The sequence below is a fragment of the Ursus arctos genome, unplaced genomic scaffold, assembly GCF_023065955.2.
Source record: "Ursus arctos isolate Adak ecotype North America unplaced genomic scaffold, UrsArc2.0 scaffold_24, whole genome shotgun sequence".
NCBI classification, from domain to species: Eukaryota; Metazoa; Chordata; class Mammalia; order Carnivora; family Ursidae; genus Ursus; species Ursus arctos.
Window position 1 is genome coordinate 38,853,319 of NW_026622919.1, and position 23,793 is coordinate 38,877,111.

Here is a 23,793-nt window from a genome sequence, read left to right on the forward strand (position 1 = left end):
CAAGAAAAGAAATAATGCTATACTTTATTATCTTTTAAAGTTTCTGGTACAGCATCTTTTATCCAATAGTATGGCAATCGTTACTAATTTGTTTTTTACAAAAGGATATTTTCCATGTCTTATTTATCATATTTACTTCTAAGAAACAGTTAAAGGTACAACTGAATTAAACATAGGTTTGCTGCTTTGAAAAAGAAAAATATATTAAAATTTTGAACTGATCAAAGAAAAAAAAAACTTGACAGGGGATTCATATTACAGAACTTCACCTCGGTTTTATTTACATATTTGTGTATTTCCCAGAGCAGGGTCTGTAACTAGAGAACTGTAACTATGGAGCATGAAAACCATGAACTATGAACTTCTTCAGGGAAGGAACCGTGTCTTATTCATGTAAACACAGGACCTGGCATGGAGAAAGTCCTCAACAGATGTCTGTGACCTCAATTACGTAACAATGACTGAAGATCGGTAAGAAATAAAACATTTCTGAAATGATCAAGTTCTTATGAAAAATAGAATTATAGACTACAGAAGAAGCTAAAAGAGAACTTACAGTTATATAAAAATAATTTTTATATGTGGAAAGATCTACCAATGTTTTTTAGTAAGTAAAAAAAAGAAGCTAACTGCTAAATAATATCATTCTATTTGATTATAAGAAACTATGATTATAGGGCAACTGAGTGGCTCAGTCAGTTAAGCGTCTTGATTTTGGCTGGGGTCATGATCTCAGGGTTGTGAGATTGAGCCCCGCGTCGGGCTCCATGCTCAGCACAGAGTCTGCTTGAGATTCTCTCTCCCTCTCCCTCTGCCCCTCCCGCTTGTGCACACGCTCACTCTCTAAAATAAATAAAATCTTAAAAAATAAAAAAGAAACTATGCTCATAAATGTATAAGTAACAATTTGTTCCATGTGCAGTTTAACTCTACCTACATTTAATGTTCATAAAATTTTCACCAAAGTTGACATATGTATGCTTATTTTCAACATTAACACGATACCTGGATGCTCAAAATTTTTAAAATCTTTCAGATATTTTGGTACAGCATGTCCTTTAACATAGGGTCCCACTGTAGAAATTTCTTTTATAGCAGATCAACTTACGACAAAGGGATAATGGCCTTTCTTCTAAAAATCCACCTCCACTTCTAATCCAGAATTGTAAGTAAAGGATACTTTTTCTGATATCACAAGTATTTGCAGTTAACAATGTTACAAAGTCTTTCACGTCAGTTCTACAGTTCTCAGCCAAGCAGATCATCTGTAGGTAGCTAGCAACATTCAGCTGAGAAAAAGAGAAACAGAGACAGAAAAAAAGAAACATGGTGAACTGCAGAGTTAACAGAAATACATCAGTAATACACATCTAACAGGACAAACTTCACCAAAATTCACACTATCTTAGCTCTAGAGAATGAAACTGATCTAGAAAAATATAATAAAGAAATATACTTCCAAATTAAAAATATTTTACATATACTTTAGTAACTGTATACAGTCTAAAACAGCAAGGAAACTTTTATGGGAGATTTTCCATGAACCCGGAAGCCAATTTTATTAAACCTCAAGAAATTCCCTTAAGATTATATAATGGTACAACTTGATCGGATATTTTACAGCCATTAAAACTATAAATATGAATACTATAATAATACTGATAGTTTTTAAATACCAGAGTTAGAAAATTATATAGGTGCATGCACAAATGCATAAATGTAAATAAACAAGAAACATTAGGGGAAAAAACAAAACCCATGTGATTTCTTTTTTTTTTTTAAGATTTTATTTATTTATTTGAGAGAAAGAGAGAAGCTAGAGACAGAGAGAGAGAGAGAGAGCACAAGGAGGGGGAGGGGAAGAGAGAGAGAGGAAGAAGTGGACTCCCCACTGAGCAGGGAGCCTGATGCAGGGCTCAATCCCAGGACCCTGGGATCATGACCTGAGCCGAAGGCTGAGCCACCCAGGTGCCCCCAAATTTTTAGTGTTCCATCAACACTGCTATAATATTTTTTTGTAAAACAACGAAACATATACTATTCTCTCCCCACTGTTTATGGAAAGATTTTTACCTTGAAAAGCTAGAACAAAATTGTATTTACATTTTGCAGATTTTACAAAATCACTAGCATTTTTACCTTAAACAAGACAATTAAAAAAAAAAAAGATTTCTCCTGTTAAATCTTTGACTTCACTCTATGCACGTACATTACTCCTGCACACTTCTGGGACTTCTGCTTCCCACAAACTAGGAATTCTGCTTTCAATAGTGAAGTACCTACTATCAGACAAACCTTGCCATCAGTAATAACGATAAGCTCTATAATCAACTACAAATAAATATTAAAACCAAACTATTCGAAGGCACAAGAGAGTAACCAAAAGCAGAAGACAGCTGAAGGGAAAATCAACACTTAGACAAAAAAAAATGGCCCTAGGTAAATTCCCACCCCCGCTTCGCCCCCTCTAAACTGATTTCTTAGGACAGGATGCAGCAGTGGTGGCTGAAACTCAGACAGAAACTCACAGTGTTACTGCCTTGAACCAGAGGACAGAGTTTGGGATGCCGGCAGTAGCTGGAAAGTGAGAGGGGATGTCTGTGGAAGCAGGGAGACAGAAATTCTAGCTAGAGAAGAATGCAAATCCCTGGTTGACGCCTGAACTTCCCATGTGTGGGCCTGTCTCCAAGCAGCCCAGCTAAACTAAAGAACTGAACAGAAACGTCCGCTGCTCCGTACTACAGGAGAGTACTTACTCAGAGGAACAGAACCGAAACTAGAGTATCTACAACAAATTGTTCGCAAAATACAGGATAAAACTCTAAAACTACTACACAAAGAAACAGAAAAAGTAATTCCTCAGAGACAAGACAATCAACAGACTTAATCACAAGATGACGAAGATGGGAGACAAACCATAAGAGACTCTTTTTTTTTTTTTGTAAAGATTTTATTTATTCATTCGACAGCGATAGAGACAGCCAGTGAGAGAGGGAACACAAGCAGGGGGAGTGGGAGAGGAAGAAGCAGGCTCATAGCGGAGGAGCCTGATGTGGGGCTCGATCCCAGAACGCCGGGATCACGCCCTGAGCCGAAGGCAGACGCTTAACCGCTGTGCCACCCAGGCGCCCCTATAAGAGACTCTTAATCTCAGGAAACAAACTGAGGGTTATGGCGGGGGAGGGGGATGGGGGATGGGTGGCTGGGTGATGGACACTGAGGAGGGCATGTGTTGTGGTGAGCGCTGTGGTTGTGTAAGACTGATGAATCACAGACCTGTACCCCTGAAACAAATGATACATTATATGTTAATAATAATTTTTAAAAAAGGAAAAAAAAAAGATGAAGATGTTAGAATTAGCAGTATTTTTAACAAGCTAGTAAAACTATGCTTAAAGAAAACATGCTCATAATGAATGAGAAAGCCCAGCAGAAAAATAGAAGCCATAAAAAGAAGGAAACAGAACTTGTAAAACTAAAAACCATAGTATCAGGGGGCGCCTGGGTGGCACAGCGGTTAAGCGTCTGCCTTCGGCTCAGGGCGTGATCCGTTCTGGGATCGAGCCCCACATCAGGCTCCTCCGCTGGAAGCCTGCTTCTTCCTCTCCCACTCCCCCTGCTTGTGTTCCCTCTCTCGCTGGCTGTCTCTATCTCTGTCAAATAAATAAATAAAATCTTTTAAAAAAAAAAAAAACCATAGTATCAGAATAAAAATTTTACTGGATGGGCCTCATAGAAGAATGAAGGTGGCAGAAAAAAAAGTGTCAGTAAATTTGAAGATTAATCAGTATAAATGATCAAATCAAAAGTACAAACAGAAAAAAGGTGGGGAGGGGGGAGGAGAACAGCATGCCTCAGCGGCATGTGAGACAATATAAAATGTCTATTTGTAATTAAATTCCCAAGAGGGAAAGAGAAAATGGGCATCAAATAAATGTGAAAAAATAAGTTTAAAAATGTCCCTCATTGAAGGAATGACATATATTTATGGATTGTAGATATCCAAGAACCACAAGCAGGATAGATATGAAGAAAAATAACACGTAGGCACATCACAGGCGATTGCTGAAAACTCAAGTTAGGGGCACCTGGGTGGCTCAGGTGGTTGACTGTCTGCCTTCGGCTCAGGTCATGATTCCAGGGTCCTGGGATCAAGCCCCATGTCGGGCTCTCTGCTCAGCAGGGTGACTGCTTCTCTCTCTACCCCTTCCCCCTACTTGTGCTCTTGTGCTCTCTCTCTCATGCTCTTTCTGTCTTAAATAAATAAAATCTTAAAAAAAAGAAAGAAAGAAAGACAGAAAGAAAGAAAGAAAGAAAGAAAGAAAGAAAGAAAGAAAAGAAAACTAAAGAGAGTATCTTGAAGGCATCCAGAAAATAATGACATATTACATGAGAGGGAAAAAAAAAGGTGACATAATCAGAAATCCCAGTGACCAAAAGAAAACGGAATGACATCTTTAAAGTACGGAGGCAGGGGCACCCGGCTCAGTTGGTAAAGCACGAGACTCTTGATCTCTGGGTGGTGAGTTCAAGCCCCTTGCTGGGTGTAGAGCCTACTTAAAAAAAAAGTACTAATAGAAAAACTGAGAACCCAGATTTCTATGCCAAGAGAAAATATTCTTTGAAAATGAAGTAAAAATACATTTTCAAGTAAATGAAACCTAATGTAATCCATTGCCAGTAGACTAGCTCTATAAAAATTGTTGAAATTCTTCAGTCTGAAGAGAAACAAAATCAAAGAAAAAGATCTTCAGGAAGGAACGAAGTATATTAGAAATTTTAAGTATATAGGTAAACATAAAAGTCAACTTTTTATTCTCGTAATTACTTTCAAACATACACGGCTGGCTAAAGCAAAAAAAAAAAAAAAAAAAAAAAAGCAGAGCATTATACTGGGGAGTTTATAACGTGTAAATGCAAAACATTTGAAAACTAGCATACAAGATAGAGGGATGGTAGATGGACTGATACCTTCACAAAGTTCTTAGATTCTCTATAAATTAGTATAATACTAACATTACATACACTATGACAAACTGGGGCGCCTGGGTGGCTCAGTCGGTTGGGTGTCTACCTTTGGCCCGGGTCATGATCTTGGGGTCCTGGGATCAAGTCCTGGGTGGGGCTCCCTGTTCAGCAGGGAGTCTGCTTCTCCCTCTGCCTCCCACCCCCCACTCGTGGTTTCTCTCTCTCTCTCTCAAATACATAAAGAAAATCTTTTAAAAAAATATACTATGAAAAATGAAGAATGCCTATTATTTCTAAAGAAACTACTAAAATACATGTCCTAATCCACTTCAAATGCCCTGGAAACCACCCACCAACATCATTCATAAACATAGACACAAAAGTCCATAACAATATCTGAGCAAATCAAATCCAGAACTATAAAAAGACACAGCACATCCTGACCATATTAAGAATGCAAGACTTATGTGACATTCAAAAATCAATTAATATCATTTACCATATTAACAGAATTAAAAAGATAAATCATATGATTGCCTCAAAAGACAGAAAGTATCTGACAAAATTTAACACCATTCACAATAACAACACAGCTAACTGGTGAAGAGCATCTGTGAAAATCTACGGCTAGCAGCACACTTGATGGTACAAGAATGCCTACTTTAGCCCCAAATTCAGAAACAAGGCAGAGATAGTCAACAGTGTACTGAAGATTCACTGGCACTATCACAGTAACCACATTTTCTAGAGTTGTGACATGATTTATGATCAAAATTAAAACTTACAAGCGAAGGAGTACTGAAGTTAATTTCTTCAAAGCAGCCATCAAACATTAAACTGAATGTTGGATCTATAGGGAAAAAAACATTTTAAAAAACATTAAGACTACTAAATTCATTTTTCCAGTTACTTTTTCTATGAAAATATATTTCGTTGGTAATGAAAACATCATGTAAATTATAAATCATTAAGGAACTGAATTTCTGTCTTGACCTAAAGTAACTTTTGATCTTTTAATTAAACTATCATGTAACCTTTGAGTAATACGATTTATATCAATATTTTTAGAGTATAATCATATAATCACTAACAGTCAAATGAGCCATTAATTTGTAAGTAGAGTCTAACATAAACACATTTTCCTACAGAAATCCATCTCAGAGATATGCTACTGAATAAGTGCAATGAAAAATATTGGAAAACAATGTTATAATTCAGTGTTTATAATGAAAAAACAACAACAACTGTGAGTCTTAAAACTGAACACTGAATGTGGATTATTAGGAAGGTCGACCAATTCCAGGGGCACCGGGCTGGCTCCATTGGTGGAGTGTGTGACTTTTGAGCTTGGGGTCGTGGGTTCAAGCCCCATAGTGGGTGTAGAGATTACTTAAAAATAAAATTTAAAAAAAAAAAAAAAGGAAGCTGAACCCATTCCATTAGGCTGGCTATGGCTACTAAAATACGCAATAATCCATATGGGAGTGTTCTCAGGGGGTAAGGAATGTCTAAGTTCGATAGTAAGACACTGCAGGAAGGTTGGGCTCCATAAAAAATTCTGACCAGTAACATTTGGTGATCTAATTGGAAGTATGAGAAAGAGACAAAGAGAAGGATCTGTTACCGCCCCTATCAAAACCCCTCTTCTGGAGAGTTCATAAATCTCTTTCCCTGCATTCTAGGCTGCTGTAGGCATCCTAAATATCTAATACTCAACACAGTGATTCAAAGTAGTATCCAGTTTCCACACAACTGCTATTCGCAGGGTAATACAGTAATTTTATAATTACTCAAGATTGTGAACCAATAGCAAATTTAAATAATTCTTCATTTAAAAAATGATCTAGGAGGCTCCAAATTTTAGAAAAAAAGACTTAATTTACTAGCAGACTTAAAGGACGTTTCTAACTAAACGTTTCTAACTAAACATTAAAGGAACATTTCTAACTAAAATGAGAAGCTTTCTCAAATATTTTAACCAAAAGTAATTAGTTGTAAAATCACTGTTACTTACCACTGGTAGTAAGGATCACAGGTCTTTTAGTTGTTGCCATGAATGTTTTGATTGCATTCAAAAATCCAGCATCTTCTTCAAAAATGACATCAACCTAAGAGCCATTTATGAGAATACTGTATTGAGTACCAAAACATCTCCTGGATACGTTACACATACATACTAGATACACTATGTCTGTGAGACAAAAGTTTTGAACTTATGACATTTATGAACAGTATGATTCAGCCCACACTGAAAGCCTAAAATGTTTTACACTATTAAAAGTAAAAAAATAATCAAATATTAAACCAAAAAAGTAGTCACCTATAATTGGACAAGTATGAGTCAGAATAATTTCTACAATCACTGCACAATAATTAATAATCCTGAATTGCATTAATCATCCTTCTGAAAAATTCTTCTATGGTTCACAGTTTCATTCACTTTAAATTCAAACAGATACTTTGGGGCACCTGGGTGGCTCAGTCGGTTAAGCATCTGACTCTTGATTTCCGCTCAGGTCATGAACACAGGGTCCTGAGTTCAAGCCCCACGTCGGGCTCCACACTCAGGATGAAGTCTGCTTGAGATTCTCTCTCTCCCTCAGCCCCTCCCCCCACTCACGTGCTTTCTCTAAATAAATAAATAACATCTTTCAAAAAAAATTTTAAACATTCAAACAGATACAAGTATTCCTGACCTTCTTGGCTATTTTACAATACTTTATAGTAACACATACAGTAACCTTTAGAGTAAGTTCTTATTATGAGATGACACGAACACATGCCCATAAGCCTACCTCCTCAAAAAGAATGAGAGATGTTGCATTCTTCCTGTTGGGTTCCTCAGCTCCAAATTCTTTGACATTTGACCTCGTTGTGTTCGTAGCCTTAGTCTGAATAACTGGTTTTTGCTCACAAGAATTTTTTATTCCTGCATAAATAAAATATTAGTATTTTAGATAGCATCAACTTTTAATAGAACACCGGATGTTTCTGCAGAATAAACTCAAACTGAAACCCCCTATCAAAACCGAACGAGGGGTGGGAGAAAAAAACTGAAACAAAATATCAGAACTCCTATATGTAGGACCTTCAGTGTAGCTGAGGTTTAATAAAGAGCAATAGCAACTCAGGAAATATGATCATATTTTTATGGATCAGGGTCATTAGTATTAAAAACTGGCACATATATTTTGTGCATTTAATGCCTTACCTTTATTATTTTCCGGAAGTACTACTTCGTCATTATTTTTTGGCTTGGAAGACACTTTAAAATAATTTGCCAAAGTTTTAGGTGGAAGCGTTCGCTTCGGTGTGCTAGTTTGTGCTGACGGTGGAAGGAGTTTCCTTGGTGATGTGACAACTTTCTTAGGGGAGCTTAATTTTTCTGCCAAAAACAAATTCACTTAACGATAAGTATTCTAAAAGTTAAACGGATGGTAAGATTGAGTTATCCACACTCTATATGTCTACTCTTACCAGTTAAAAATGGATACAGAAATTTTCTTTCATTCTTATATGCAAATACTGTATACAAATAGTACTGTATTATTACAGTTATTCTATGATCAGAGAAGGTAAAACCAGTCATCTGGAAAAGACATTCTTTTCCCAAGAAACATACATCCTTGAGGCAAAGAATGTTCAGAATCCCTCCCTTCACTTTCTCTCCGTCTGCTTGAGTTCAGAAGAGGCTGGAGGAAAAGTTGTAACGGTACACATCGAGCACACTACAGAACACTGTTATTCAACGTCAGGTGAGCCCTGTAGTAAAGGGATACTGCAAGCGGAAAATATGTTTTTCTAGAACTGTCGTGGAGCATAGATAAAAGTTTGAAAACTAAATGGTTGATCTCTACCCTCCAGAAGCATTTATTCCGGAGCATGGAGAAATAAATCTTCTCCCCTCTAAGTGCTCTGATTCAGTCCTCATGGGTCCAAATTATTATTATTATTATTTTTTACACCCCATTTCCACGGGTCTTATCATATCCTTTGCATAGTATAGGTGTTTGAAAGCTTACTCAAAACTTCCAGTTTGCCATTTGCAACGACATGGACGGAGCTAGAGTGTATTATGCTAAATGAAATAAGTCAGTCAGAGAAAGACAAATACCGTATCATCTCACTCGTAGGTGGAATTTAAGAAGGAAAACAGATGAACTATACGAGAAGGAGGAAAAGAAAAAAAGGAGAAAGAAACAAACCATAACAGACTCTTAATGCTAGAGAACAAACTGAGGGTTGACAAGGGAAGGGATGGGGGGGGGCTAGATGGGTGATGGGGATTGAGGAGGACATGTGATGAGCACCGGGTGGTGCCCTGTATGTGAACTACCTAAAATTTAAATGAAAAAAAAAAGAAAAGAAAATTTTGAGTTTGAAAAATTATCCTAGACATCACTCCTTTATCTCATAAAAATAGGGCATTTTAACACAAGGTAAGAGGCACATAATCTTAAAATAAAAAATATTTCTTTATATTGAATAGATTTCAATTTATTAAAAAACTCACCATTTTGTCACTATTTTTCTAATTTTGACATAGTACAAGGATTGCTTGATTATGGACTGGCATCAGTCCAAAGACTGATTTTAGAAAATATATGCTAATTTTTACTTTCAGATACTTAGTAAGTACTTGGCTAAATTTTGTCGATGTATTCTTTTCAAAGGATTTTCCACAAAAGCAATCAGCTGCAAGATTACTGGGGCTACATCAAAAGGACACAAGCCAATTCAGTCGGATTCCCACTAGTCAAAGAGCAGACAATATGAGCACAAAAAGAAAGAAAGGGTTCTGCTTCTGGCCAAGACATACATTGGATCTACACACATATCTGAAATAACACCAAAAAAAAACCTAAACGTAATAGAGGAAACAATGCTTTTCAAGACTTTGGACATCGTGCAAAAAAGGACAGTGATATACCTGAGAGACAAGAAACAAAGGTGAACCCCAGGAACTGCCTAGCTTCCTGCCTGATGAGAGAATGTCTAGGCCACAGTGAAGAAGGGAAAGCCTGTCCAGATGTTTCCTGAGCTGAGGAGATTAAAGAGGAGCCTAGAGACAGCCTAGGCAGATATCATTCATGGGGCAGAATAGTGAAGAGAAGAGAGCTCCATGGAGTGCTCCAGAAATCTGCAGAGGGTCCCTCTCAAGTCTTCAACTGAGTAGTGATCAGTAGAAAATTAGGAGAAATAATCCCCGAGGCTTACAGGGAGCTGGGAATAGTTCTTCTTCCCACTAGACAGAACAGCAGACTTCAGAATTCATGGGGCATTGGAGAGAGTACTCAGAAGGATTTTGCCCAAGTAATGGAGCAAAATTAGTCCTAAACTAAATGCTGCTATGGCCTCTCCTAAGACAACATAAAAGATCCAAAACAATCGAACTTACAGAAAAAATTGGGCATGGTAACACAGAAGATATAAACAGGACCCCAGTCCAGCTCCTAGAAATGGAAACTACAACGTGTGAAATAAAAAATATATTGGACAGCATACTGCAGAAAGTAAGATCTGTGAACTTGAGTAGTTAGAAACTATCCAAGATGAGACACAGACAGGAACTAGAAGACTGCAAACCTGAACAATCAATCATCGAGCTAGGACAACTTAGCGTTATTCACAACAGACTGTGGTATGGAAACAACCTGAGCGCCCATCCATGACTGGATCCAGACGTGGTATCTATACACAATGGAATATTACTCAGCCCTGAGAAAGGACATCCTGCCGTTTGTAACAGCATGGATGGACCTGGAGCACACTAGACTAAGTGAGGTAAGTCAGACAGAGAAACGCAAGTACTGCATGACATTACTTATATGTGGAATCTAAAAACGCCAAACTCCTGGGGCACCCGGGTGGCACAGCGGTTAAGCGTCTGCCTTCAGCTCCGGGCGTGATCCTGGCGTTATGGAATCGAGCCCCACATCAGGCTCTTCCGCTGTGAGCCTGCTTCTTCCTCTCCCACTCCCCTGCTTGTGTTCCCTCTCTCGCTGGCTGTCTCTATCTCTGTCGAATAAATAAATAAAATCTTTAAAAAAAAAAAAATTAACAGGTTGGATACCTTAAATATATACAATGTTATATGTCAAATATATTTTAGTTAAGAGAAAAAAAAACCAAAGCTTGGAATTTTCCAAATTTGATGAAAATATAAACCCATTCATACAAGAAGCTCAACAAAGCCCAACCACATGACACATGAAGAAAACTACACCATTGTACATCAAGGTCATAGTCGCTCATGACTAGTGACAAAGAGAAAAATTTAAAAGCAGCAAAGAATAATGAACACAAAGGACTGAAACACATTAAATATATACAAACCCATGAGTTCATCATAATACTAAAAAAAAAAAGTAAGCTATCCAAAAACTCATTGGACAACCTCGGAGATTACTAGGGCACCATCACTCTACGAACTGATAAATAAAAGGAAAGAATGAAGCATTTCTCATGCCTTTCCCACACAGACTGTATGTCAAAGTATCCAGACAGTTGATGAGGAGAAGTGCTTCTCAGAATTTTAACTAATAAATTCAGAAAGGCTAAGTGAATTAAAAAAATCACCCGTTTTTTAATCCTTAATGAAACAATCAGTCTACTAGATAAAGATCATTCATGACTACAAAATATTGTTAGTTAAAAGAGTGATGGGGGAACTTTATAATGGATGGATCAGCCTGAAAACAACTGAATTCACCAACCCATGTTAATATCACAAGTGTATCTTCGGCTCTGGTGCCATCCGAAGTACACAGCCTTGCCTATGCGTGTATGGCAGCCCCAAAACAGAAACTAAATCTAATCAAGCCCACGGATCTAACTGCCAGTTTACAAGTAAATAGGGAAGAGGAATATATTAACTGATACCATAAAGATACAATCAGCCAGATCCAAAATGTGAGAAATTTTATGAAAAATGACCCACGTTCTTCAACAAATAAATGGCATGAAAAGGATGAAGGAATTATTAGGGAGACTGAAAGAAATTTAAAAGACATTAATCAAATGTAAGATGTAAACCTTGTTTGGATCCAAATTTGCACAAAGCATTTGAAACAACAGAAAGCCAGAATAAGTCTGTATTAGATCAAATTAAGGTATAAAGTTAATTTCATTAGGTCTAATTATGATTACCCGGGGGACGCCTGGGTGGCTCAGTCGGTTAAGTGTCTGCCTTCGGCTCAGGTCATGATCTCAGCGTCCTGGGATGGAGCCCCGCACCAGGCTCCCTGCTCAGCAGGGGAGTCTGCTTCTCCTTCTCCCTCTGCCCCTGCTGGTGTGCTCTCTCTCACTCACTCTCTCTCAAATAAATAAATAAAATCTTAAAAAAAAAAAAAGTCCTTATCAAGGGCGCCTGGGTGAGCTCGGTCAGAGGAGCGTGTGACTCTTGATCATGGGGTTGTGAGTTCAAGCCCCACGTTTAGTGTAGACATTACTTAAAAATAAAATCTTAATAAATATTTACATGAATAAATAAAGTCCTTCTCACTTAGAGACACCTATGAAGTACATATGGGGAAAATTATATGATGGTCTTGAGATCTGTTTTAAAACTGTACAGGAAAAAAATTAAAAAGGCGTGTGTGTGTCTGTGTGTGGGGGGAAGATTAAAAAACGAATGGCAAAATGCTGGTTATTAAATTCTTTTTGTAGATTTTATTTTTTCGAAGATGTTATGACCTAAGGAAAATAATGTACTTACTTGGTGACTTGCCTAGGTTGTAACTATTAAAAAAACAGGGTTTTTGGGAGTTTACACCTTGCTTGTCCACTTGGTGGGACTGAGTAGCTTCCTTCAGTTGAGATAGAATTTGTCTACCACTGCGCTGAGAAGACGCATTGACTTCAAATATCTAAAAGAAGAATATACGAAAGCAAGGCAGAATGGTTGGTTTTCCTCGAATTCCAGTGTCGCTAGTACATCAGCATGCTCCCAGTGTGGCGCTTACTAACCTTGAACCCAAGCTCCTGGGCACAAGCGTACACGGCCGCGGTCTTCCCCACTCCCGTCGGCCCTGTTATAAGAACAGTATTGCAGAGGCGACTCTCCTCCTCGTCATCGGAACTGCCTTTAAAATCTATGCTATCCGACAGGTCTGAAAAATTATTCAAAGGCAAATCATCGGGTGATAATCGCTCAGGCACCAATTCTACCTCACGAAACCCAATGATCAAACCTTACAAACTTCGTACCAGTTAATGCTGGAAATTTAATTTACAAAAACTAGAAAATCAAATATAAAATACCGGTTGAGAAGCTGTGTACAAACGTTTAGCTAATCTACCTCAAAATGTCCAGGGAAATGGAGAAAATGACTCAAAATACCTTCCTGTTTCTCATCTTTTTTTCCCTTCAAATTCTGTCTTTCTTCCAATTCAGCTCTTTTCTTCCACTCTTTCAACCAACTGCCATAAGAAAATGTATGTTAATAAAAATAATTCGCAGAAGAGAGATATGTCTCTTTGAGTCAACTAAATCGTAAAATATTTTTACATGGGCATGAATATTTTTAAGTGAAGTAATTTTTACCAAAATACACAAAACTGTACGAGCAAAGTAATTCACGGCAACATCGCTCATATTAGCTTCCAAGGGGAAAAACCTACAGGTACCTCAGTAGGAGACAAGATACACACAGTACAGTTACCTCAGAAACCAGTACAGAGCAAGCAAGTATAAAGACCTGAGGAGGCCGTGCGATGACATGAAAGATATCTAACACATGGTGCGAAGTATAAGCAGAAAGCTGAAGCTCTACTTTGGAGCTAGACTGCCCAAGGTTGACCTCCAGCGCCACCACTTTTGAGCTGTGTGACTCTGGACAAATAATTCAACCTCTGTAGGCCCATTCCTCATCTGTAAGATAAGGACAACAGTATAGTATAGTTTTAACGATTAAATGAGCTAAGAACAATGCAAGTACTTAGAATAGTGCTAGGCTCAAAGTGTTAACTATTATTATGGGTCCCTATTTCTTATACAGAATCCTTTGGACCAGGTGAGTTTTAGAATTCAAAAATTTTCAAATATTTAGAAAAGTAATTTGGTACATAGACCACATATAACACAATACCTCTAATGGGGTCTGCGGCGTGACATCCACAATCACTTAATATTTCTATTTAAAAAAATGTATGAACTCCTAGTAAGTGGGATCCATAAGAACCATAATATATAATAAAATTAACTTTTGGTTTCCAGAACTTCTTGGATGTGGGAATCATAGACAGAGGATTCTGGACCTGAATTAGTAGTAATATGATCTTATTTGTTAGGAAGGAGCTAATATATGCATACATTTTTTTCTGGAAGGTTTTAGAAAAAATCTTTAATAGTTGTTACCTCTGGAAAGTAGAAATGGGAGAAAAGAGAGATATTTACTTTTCACATTTTTCTTAATTTTTTTTTTTAAGATTTTACCATGTAATGTATTATGTTATAATTTCTAGATTTTACTATAAATAAAACAAACTAAGTAGTAAAACTAGATTCATAAACAATTTCTCAATTCTTTTACAAGTTTTACCAACCTATGTAACTTTTTTACAGCCAGCTCATTGCCTATGAGTTCACTGGAGTTCTGAGGTTGATACTTTTCTGTCCAAAGCATGTCTTCAATTCCAGAATCTGAAACAAAAAAAAATACATTAAAACACTGCTCCTTAACATAAGTATATATTCTTAGACACTTATAGTTTTGTTTCATGTAAACAATGAGTATTTATACAAGGATTTATATCTACAAAATGCCAAAAGGGGCAATTTCAAAACTTACCATTACATTTAAAATTCTTTTTTTTTATTTTAATATTTTTATTTGAGAGAGAGAGAGGGAGAAAGAACGAGCAGGGCTAGGGCAGGGACAAGCAGACTTCCCGCTGACGGGGGAGCCCGACCCAGGGCTTGATCCCAGGACCCTGAGATCATGACCTGAGCTGAAATCAGAAGCTTAACTGCCTGAGCCACCCAGGTGCCCCACATTTAAAATTCTTCATATCAAAACTCTTCCCCCTTAAAAGCTATCCACCATTGGGGCACCTGGATGATTCAGTCCAACTGAAGGATAAGCATCCAATTTTTGATCTCAGCTCAGGTCTTGATCTCAGGTTTGTGAGTTCAAGCCCCAAGTTGAGCTCCACACTGGGCATGGAGCCTATTTTTTAAAAAAGGGGGTGGGGCGCCTGGGTAGCTCAGTCGGTTAAGCATCCAACTCTTGATTTCAGCTCAGGTCATGATTTCAGGGTTGTGAGATTGAGCCCCATGTCTGGCTCTGCACTTAGAGCAGTCTATTCCTCTCCTTCCGCCCTTCCACCCCCCACGCACTGTCTCTTTCTCTCTCTCAAATAAATAAATCTTAAAAAAAAAAAAAAAAAGGGCTAACCGCCATAAAGTCTCGTAACAGTAAGGTTTAAAAGTACACATTTAGAGGGGCGCCTGGGTGGCGCAGTCGTTAAGCGTCTGCCTTCGGCTCAGGGTGTGATCCCGGCGTTCTTGGATCGAGCCCCACATCAGGCTCCTCCACTTGGAGCCTGCTTCTTCCTCTCCCACTCCCCCTGCTTGTGTTCCCTCTCTCGCTGGCTGCCTCTCTCTCTCTGTCAAATAAATAAATAAAATCTTAAAAAAAAAAAAAAAAGTACACATTTAGAGGCACTTGGCTCAATTGGTAGAGCACGTGACTCTTGATCTTGGGGTCATGAGTTTAAGCCCCATGATGAGAGTAGAGATGACTTTAAAAAATTATTTATTTATTTATTTTTATATATTTTTATTATTTACTAAAAATCAATAAAAGTACACATTTAAAATTTTAATAATCACTAAAAATGTGAAATATGAAAAATAATTTATACTACAATAATCTAAAGAACAAAGGCAGCATAATTTTAGTACAACTTTGTGTGACCTCTGGAAAAAAACATTAAAATGTACTATTAAGTCAACCTGGGTAAATGGAGATGTGCTACCCTCCCATCTGAGAAGACTGAATGTTGTAAAGATGCCAATTCACTCCAAATTAATCTATACACTAATGCAAAATCCAAACCCCAATGGGATTTGTGGGGGTAGGAGAATCTACAGTTCATTCAGCAGCGTAGCTATGTGAACATAGTTTTAAAAAAATGATAGGAGACTTGCTGTACAAGTTTCAAAACATACTCTAAAGCTACATGACAGGATGAATTAATAGTTCAACAGAATACTTGGAAAAAGCCAGATAACCCAAATGGGAACACGCCAGAGACAGGTGAAACAGACAAAATTGTATAGTAGAATTCCAGGTTTTTACAAGAGCACATGTATTTACAGAAGCACAGAAAAATCAAAGAGCAAACACCGATCTGTTAAATGTGGTATTCCTTAAGGCTGTAAGTAGTAAAGCCTCCACTTCCTGTTTTATACACATACATCGCTTGAATGTTGCAATGAACATATATTAAAGAGAAGAGAAAATGAGTAGTTAAATAGACAAAAGTGTTCTAGGCCCAGAAGGAGAAGATCTAATTTACCAGGAATAGGAGATCTTTCTGAGGGAGACTCTTTGCCATCACCCATCATCAGAACATCGGGATCGTCAACTGCTTCTATTTCTACTTTACATGTTGTACTCAAAGCAGCTTGTCTCTTCCTGGATGTTTTAGAAAGAAGGCCTTTACAAGAGTCTAGCTTTCTCCCAGTGGAGCTGTTTCTTTTGTCAAGTTCTTCTGGTTTCCCATTTATCTTTTTCAGACTTTGTGAATACTCGTTTGGTTTCTTTCTTTTTGACTTATGAATTTCTGTTTCCACTCGTTTCCTTTTGGTTTCTTTTGGATTGCCATCGGGCTCTCGTTGTGGACTTTCTATTTCAGAAATTACAGAAATGCACGTGCTTACTAATCAACCAAAACCAAATTTTAATATCCGACCATCTTACTGTCACTTCAAAATATCCAAAATCTTATTACTACAAAACGAAGAGGCAAGAATCAAATGTGGCACACTGAAAGCAATCAAATGTGGCACACTGAAAGCAATCTTGTTATTCAGACTGGCTTTTGTACAAGCAGCGTAAATTCAAATGATCTCATCTAAGGCTTTCCCTAAATGAACTGTTAATATTTTAACATAATCAAAGCTGTTTCTGAGTTCGCATCCGTGGAAACGGCAGGGGCTAACACTGCACTGAGCAAAATGCTTTACTTCGGTTGAACAATTCTCCCTGCCAACCATAAACAATGTAAGTCTTGTAAGTCTCTCCTCGGACTTACAAGAGCCAATGACCAAATCCTGATGTTTTCAAAAGCAAAGCGTTCATGTAAATGATCATTACCACTAACCTTGTTTACGATGACACTCAGAAAGCACCTGGTGCTCACTTCGTTTTTTTAGAAGCAAAGAAAAATATTTCCTCAAAGAAAATTCAGGATTTGACCACCTAATTTCCTCCAGCAAAAGGTTTCTTACTTCTTCAGTCAAATCTTTCCTTCTCTCCAAAAACTGCAATAAAGAATAAAATGCTCAAGAACAGACCCACATCATCTTTTTTTAAAGATTTATATATATATATATATATTATTTTTTATTTTTTTTTTTTATTTTTTTTTTAAAGTAATCTCAGGCACCTGAGTGGCTCAGTCGTTTAAGCGTCTGCCTTCAGCTCAGGTCAAGATCTCAGGGTCCTGGGATCAAGCTCCAAGTCGGGCTCCCTGCTCAGTGGGGAGACTGCTTCTTCCTCTGCCCCCCCGCCCAACTCGTGCGCACGTACACTCTCTCTCTCAAATAAAATCTTTTTTTTTTAAAGATTTATTTATTTCTTTGAGGGGGGAGGGGCAAAAGGAGAGGGAGAAGCAGGCTCCCCTGCTCAATCGCTGGACCCTGGGATCATGACCTGAGCCGAGGCTAATGCTCAACCAACTGAGCCACCCAGGCGCCCCTCAAATAAACAAAATCTTAAAAATAAATAAATAAATAAATAAATAATAAAATAAATCTCTATTGCCCAATATGGGGCTCAAACTCACAACCTTGAGTTCAAGTCTGCTGCTCCACTGACTGAGCCAGCTAGATGCCCCCTACACTGTTTATTAAAATTAGTCACCAACTACTTTCTGTCTATAGTAAGTCAATATTAATGTAGGAGTAGCTTTAGTGACTAAATACAGACTTGACAATGAAGCTGCATTTGCATACTTTTGAAGGACTTAGTTCATATTTTTATTGTTCCCTCTTTCAACTAATTGTACGTTACACATTTATTAGATTAGAATGCTGACTTACACAATATCTAAACGTGCTATGTAATCTAATATTCTTCTGAAATGGGCTACCATTAATTCTTTTTTTTTTTTTTTAAAGATTTTATTTATTTATTTGACAGAGATAGAAACAGCCAGTGAGAGAGGGAACACAAGCAGGGGGAGTGGGAGAGGAAGAAGCAGGCTCACAGCAGAAGAGCCTGATGTGGGGCTCGATCCCAGAACGCCGGGATCACGCCCTGAGCCGAAGGCAGACACCTAACCGCTGTGCCACCCAGGCGCCCCGGCTACCATTAATTCTTAAAACGTTTCTAAAGCTCTAGGAATATTTCAAAGAGATGTCTACCTCAATCAGGACTTATTTTTTAAAACTGACTCTAGGGAAAAAAAATGAACTTTAGGCCACAATAGTAGATTTCCAATTTTTTTTCCCTCTGAAAGACGTGAAGGAAACACCCTATAATGGAGCGCTCCAGTACTTACCCCAACAGCAGAATTAGTACTTTTAGAATTTGAGTTCAATGTTGAAAATTCACCAAGAGCAAGAACACATCTTGAGCGATCTATTACTTTAGTATTCAGGTCTTTAAGTTTGGTTAAGAGAGAGCAAGTGGGTGGTTTCAAATGCCACAAATGGCAACCTAAAGAAACACAGAAAACAAATATCTTAATTACCTTCATTCACATACATCAAATGCCAAATATGCAAACGTGAGAAGACCTGACAACTGCCTGGCTAACACAAAGATACCAAAACTCAAATGAGCGCACAGGGGCCCCGTTCTTACTTCAAATAAATTAACAAAAATTACGGAGTCTTCTATTCCCATTGTTTAAAATAACCAAGTAATAGCAAACCTTTTCTTTTTAAATAAACCTTCTACTCAGGGTAGAAATCTCAGGGGCAGTTTGCATCCTGCTTTGAAATTTAAACTTTGAAGTCAGACCTGGGCTCAAATCCAGCCTATGCCACTAGCTAGCCAGGTGAGCACGGGCAAGATCCTAAACGTTAGTTTCTTCCTCTGTAAAGTAGGGGTGGCAGTTATAATAGGCAACCTCCTAGAGTTGTTATAGAGATTAAAGTAGTTATGCATAGATTGGGATAGGCCGGTGATGGGTAGTAAGGAGGGCACATATTGCATGGTGCACTGGGTGTTATACGCAAATAATGAATCATGGAACATTGCATCAAAAACTGGGGAGGTACTGTATGGTGACTAATATAAAAAAATAAAAATTATAAAAAAAAAAAAACCACCAAAAAACTAGTTATGCATACAAAGTGCTCAGCAGAATGCCAGATACTAGTAAACCAACATGCAATAACTTAAGGTTCTAAAAGAGATTCTCTCTGTGCTTGCCCTATCTCCTCATCTGCAAATACATATGCTAAGTTTTACAGTAGTGCTCTGGGGAAAATGCATTTATTAATATCAGGGAAGAAAAGCAGAACTAAATTCTATAGTTGAATATACTATTAAAAAATGCTGTATAAAATCGAACTGATGAAAATAACAAGAAAGTTTTCATCAACTGAACGCCCAATGGCAGAGCTAGGGAAGAAAGGGAGAGTAAAATATCATTAGAAGGACTGGCTAGGAAGTTCCCTGTATAAATGGGAGGCTGAGGGGCACCTGGGTGGCTCAGTCGGTTCGCCATCTGATTTAGGCTCAGGTCATGATCTTGGGGTCCTGGGATCAAGCCCCGCGTCAGGCCGCCCACTCAGAGGGACGTCTGCTCATCCCTCTCCCTCTCCCCCTGCTCGTGCTCTCTCTTTGTCTCTCAAAGAAAGAAAGAAAGAAAGAAAAAATCTAAATGGGAGGCTGAAGAAAACTCAAAAACTACCAAGGTCAGAAACACAAAAGGAAAAGAGAACAAAGAGTATATTGCGTGAGTAGAGGGAGGGCATTACACCAAACCACAAGGCCAGCTGAGAAGAATACAAGTGCTTTTGTGCTGACAAACACAAAACAAAACAAAGCCTCCAGGCAGGCACAATGATGAGGAAGATACAACGTTTTATATACTTTTGGTAATTAAAAACTATAGAAGTAAAATAAGACTGTGGTTGCTAGAGCATTCGAATCCAAACAGAAGCAGGTTCCGCTCAAGCTAAGGCCGTGAACCGGGACGTGGCGCGCTGCGACTTCCTACCTATTCCAGCGGATATGTATATGGTCTGAGAGAGGAAAAGCTGCTCTGGAGAGGAGGCAAACAGACTTCCCTTGAACATTCAACAGCCCGCTGGAAAGAACAGAGCTGGATCCTCTGAGAAAGCCTGAACGATGACCTGTTCACACACAGGCCGTGTGTGTGGAGAGCACTGCCTCCCATTGAGAACACAGTGCCTCCCTGGGCAGCGACATCCAGGGGTCCCACCCACGTGCCCGCTCTCCACTGGCACAGGGGGTGAGGGCTGAGGACGCCGCTGGCCTCTTGCCCCGACCCCCCATCCTTGGCAAACTGAGTCCAAGACTGAGGAAGAGAGAACGAAACACAGCCTTTGAATTCCCACGAAAATCCCCTTAAGAATTATCTTTAAACCTTGGCCTCATTTTAAGTCAACTCAGGGTTTTCACGTTACTTCTAACATTTAAAAATATTCATTGTAATAAACTCACCATCATCTTTCTGCTGTACGTGGACGACTCTCTGGAAACTAGTGCTTGCGGCGTTGTACACATCTAATGCAGCGGCTTTCTTTGCGATCTGTCGTTTCAGCAAATCCGGCAAACCACTCATTAGAAAGTCACGCTTTGCTTTAAACTGCACATCACAATCCTGCGACTTTTCAGGTGTATCTTGACTTTAAAAAAAAAAGGTGTGAAAAAGGAAAGCTAAGGTTATACACACTTGAAAAGAAATAATAAACTATAAAACACTTTTAATTCAATTAGAAAAAACCAGCTACCCGAGATGTTCACTGGGCAAATTCATTTTTGCTTATCATAAAAACAAGTCTATCAGTTGCAAGAGATTAAGTAAAAATAAGTATATACAGAAAAATGATTTGAAGGACATCCACCACAATGTTCACAGAGGCTGTCTTTGAGGGGTGAGTCGTTTCCCTTGCATCTTCTGTCTTCTTTTTAAAAAAACTAGCATTTATCTTATAACCAGAAAACAAAATAACTTATATTTCAAACAATTAATGCAAGAATTTCTAATGTGATACTGTTTCCCAAATACTAGCAAGAACATTAGGGCCCTTATTAGTGATGCCTCACTTTTACCTGGCTTATCTTCATATTCCTCATCGTAAGAGTCCTGACTTCAGGGAGAGGGACGTGATGGGATGCTGGAGAAGTGGAGGAGAGAGAATGTAGCCTGTCTGCCCTTCCCAGCCTGTCATATACACAGTAAGAATTGTCATGTTCTCTACAAACAGAAATTTGGGTTGGTAACTACAAAGAGGCTACAGAACCTTCCATTTCTCTTTTCCTTTTCTGTTTGAGAGAAATGAGGGAAAGATGAGATCTAAAGCCAGAGTGGAGGAATTAATCTTAGAACATACACATTATATATATGTTGTATAATATGTATTATATACAATTATAGTTTAGATGTGTGTTTGTATACGTGTGTGTGTGTGTATATATATATACATATATATATATATACACACACATTTATGTGTGTATTTCCTAGCCTATCTGCTAAGAAGGCCTAGAAGCACTGATACCACAGGAGCAATGAGTAAAATAATCACCCAGATCTTGGTTTCTAGATCCTCCACCAAAAGGAACCAGGGCTCCGTGGAGAAAAGGCTATTTACAGAGCTGGGGCAGGGCAAATCAAAGATGAACCTGGAACATCTTCCTGTTCCAGAAAGTAAGGAATGCTGAATAAATGACGGGGATGTGTCACAGGGGCACAGAAACCAAGCTGAAAGCCTCCCACTGGCTAAATTAGAAACAATCTGAGTATCAAAATAAAGATCAATGGATTAGAACTCCATGAAAAAAATAGGAAACCGCAAATCAATAGGTAAATAAGATATGTAAAAGCACTTTCTCAGAGCAGCCAACAAACAGACAAAGAACGATAACAGAGAATCAGCAACAGCTAATCACCATCTGACAATGGTCACAGTGTGTTTGATCCAGGCAGAGGCCATCAGTGTTAATGCTAATAACTGGAAATCTGCTGAAGACCAAGATACTGGCATTATCTTAGAATATCTTCCCCCAAATAGGAATCAGTTGCAAAGGGAAAGGGGGAAGTTCAGGTGGAGAAATCTAGCCGATGCCAACAACACGCAGCTGATCAAGGTCAGCATCACCGGCGATGAGGAGGTTAAGGTCACGTACGCCGCCTTACGTGAGGCACTGAGAGGAGCAGAGCACCGTTTCTGTGGTAAGCCTGACGAGAACGCAAAAGCTGAGTCTCATAATGAGGAAATACCAGCCCGACCCAGGTGGACAGTCACCCTACACACGTATGGTGTGTGCACTTCAATAAAAACAGTCAAGGAAATGGGGAATCCTGGCGAAGGGGATATGGAGTTCTTTGTGGTATTCTGGCAACTTTTCTTTTCTTTCTTTTTTTTTTTTAAAGATTTTATTTATTTATTCGACAGAGAGACAGCCAGCGAGAGAGGGAACACAAGCAGGGGGAGTGGGAGAGGAAGAAGCAGGCTCCCAGCGGAGGAGCCTGATGTGGGGCTCGATCCCAGAACGCCGGGATCACGCCCTGAGGCGAAGGCACGCTTAACCGCTGTGCCACCCAGGCGCCCCTCTGGCAACTTTTCTTAAAGTTATTTCAACATAAATTATTTTTTAAATTCTTTCGCAGCACACCAATTTAGGACCATAAGAATAATTCAAAGAAACTTAAGTAGTCCAAAACCAGCAAATTTCTTCCTTCCAACAATTCTACTGGCTAAAGCAAATGCATATAAGGTAACAGGATTAGGTGAAATGGTAGACTGTGGGATTTATAGGTTAAAAAAAAAATCAACTGTATTTCTATATACTAGAAATCAACAATTGGAAAATAATACCATTTACAATAATATTAAATACACGAAATACTTAGAGATAAATTTAACACAACATGTATGAAACCTCTACATTGAGAACCACAGAAATTAAAAAGCTCAAATAGAAATATATACCATGTTCTTGGATCAGAAAACTTAGTATCATGATATCGATTCTCTCACAATTTAATACAATCATCAGCAAAATCCCAGCAGACTTCTACGTGAATGTTTCTAACACCTTTATTCACAATAGCTTAAAACTGGAAACAACCCAAATGTCCACCACCAGGTAAAGAGACAGACAAAAGTGGTGTATCCTCCATACAACGGAATACTACACAGCAAAAATATAACAATGAAATACGGATATACAGCTGGCCCTTGGACAACGTGGGAGTTATGGGTGCTGACCCCTGTGCATGTGTAATGTTTGACTCCCCTAAAACTTTTTTTTTTTTAAGATTTTATTTATTTATTTGCCAGAGAGAGAGAGAGAGAGAGAACGAGAGACAGCACACAAGCAGGGGGAGCATCAGGGAGAGGGAGAAGCGGGCTCCCCACTGAGCAGGGAGCCGGACGCGGAACTTGATCCC

At 38.5% G+C, this 23,793-nt stretch overlaps 1 protein-coding gene and 1 long non-coding RNA gene across 3 annotated transcripts in view; one reads left to right on the forward strand and one right to left on the reverse strand.

Annotated features, from left to right (window-relative positions):
• The window catches only part of ATAD5 (ATPase family AAA domain containing 5), a 44,489-nt gene that overhangs the window by 4,371 nt on the left and 16,325 nt on the right, over positions 1–23,793 (reverse strand). The window contains exons 7-19 of one of the 2 annotated variants that reach the window (XM_026517655.4): positions 20,838–21,022; positions 18,700–18,857; positions 17,299–17,458; positions 16,492–16,821; positions 14,515–14,611; positions 13,310–13,389; positions 12,937–13,079; positions 12,686–12,836; positions 8,180–8,353; positions 7,764–7,897; positions 6,983–7,076; positions 5,754–5,818; positions 1,109–1,289 (exon numbers count right to left, since the gene is read on the reverse strand). In XM_026517655.4, the coding sequence (XP_026373440.3) occupies positions 1,109–1,289; positions 5,754–5,818; positions 6,983–7,076; positions 7,764–7,897; positions 8,180–8,353; positions 12,686–12,836; positions 12,937–13,079; positions 13,310–13,389; positions 14,515–14,611; positions 16,492–16,821; positions 17,299–17,458; positions 18,700–18,857; positions 20,838–21,022 (1,952 nt within the window). The remainder of the gene's footprint in view (positions 1–1,108; positions 1,290–5,753; positions 5,819–6,982; positions 7,077–7,763; positions 7,898–8,179; positions 8,354–12,685; positions 12,837–12,936; positions 13,080–13,309; positions 13,390–14,514; positions 14,612–16,491; positions 16,822–17,298; positions 17,459–18,699; positions 18,858–20,837; positions 21,023–23,793) is intronic. The other variant, XM_057317760.1, reaches the window with a different exon arrangement.
• On the forward strand, positions 265–11,025 carry LOC130544704 (uncharacterized). Its single transcript, XR_008961192.1, has 2 exons — positions 265–471; positions 9,642–11,025. It is a non-coding gene; the product is annotated as an uncharacterized LOC130544704 (long non-coding RNA).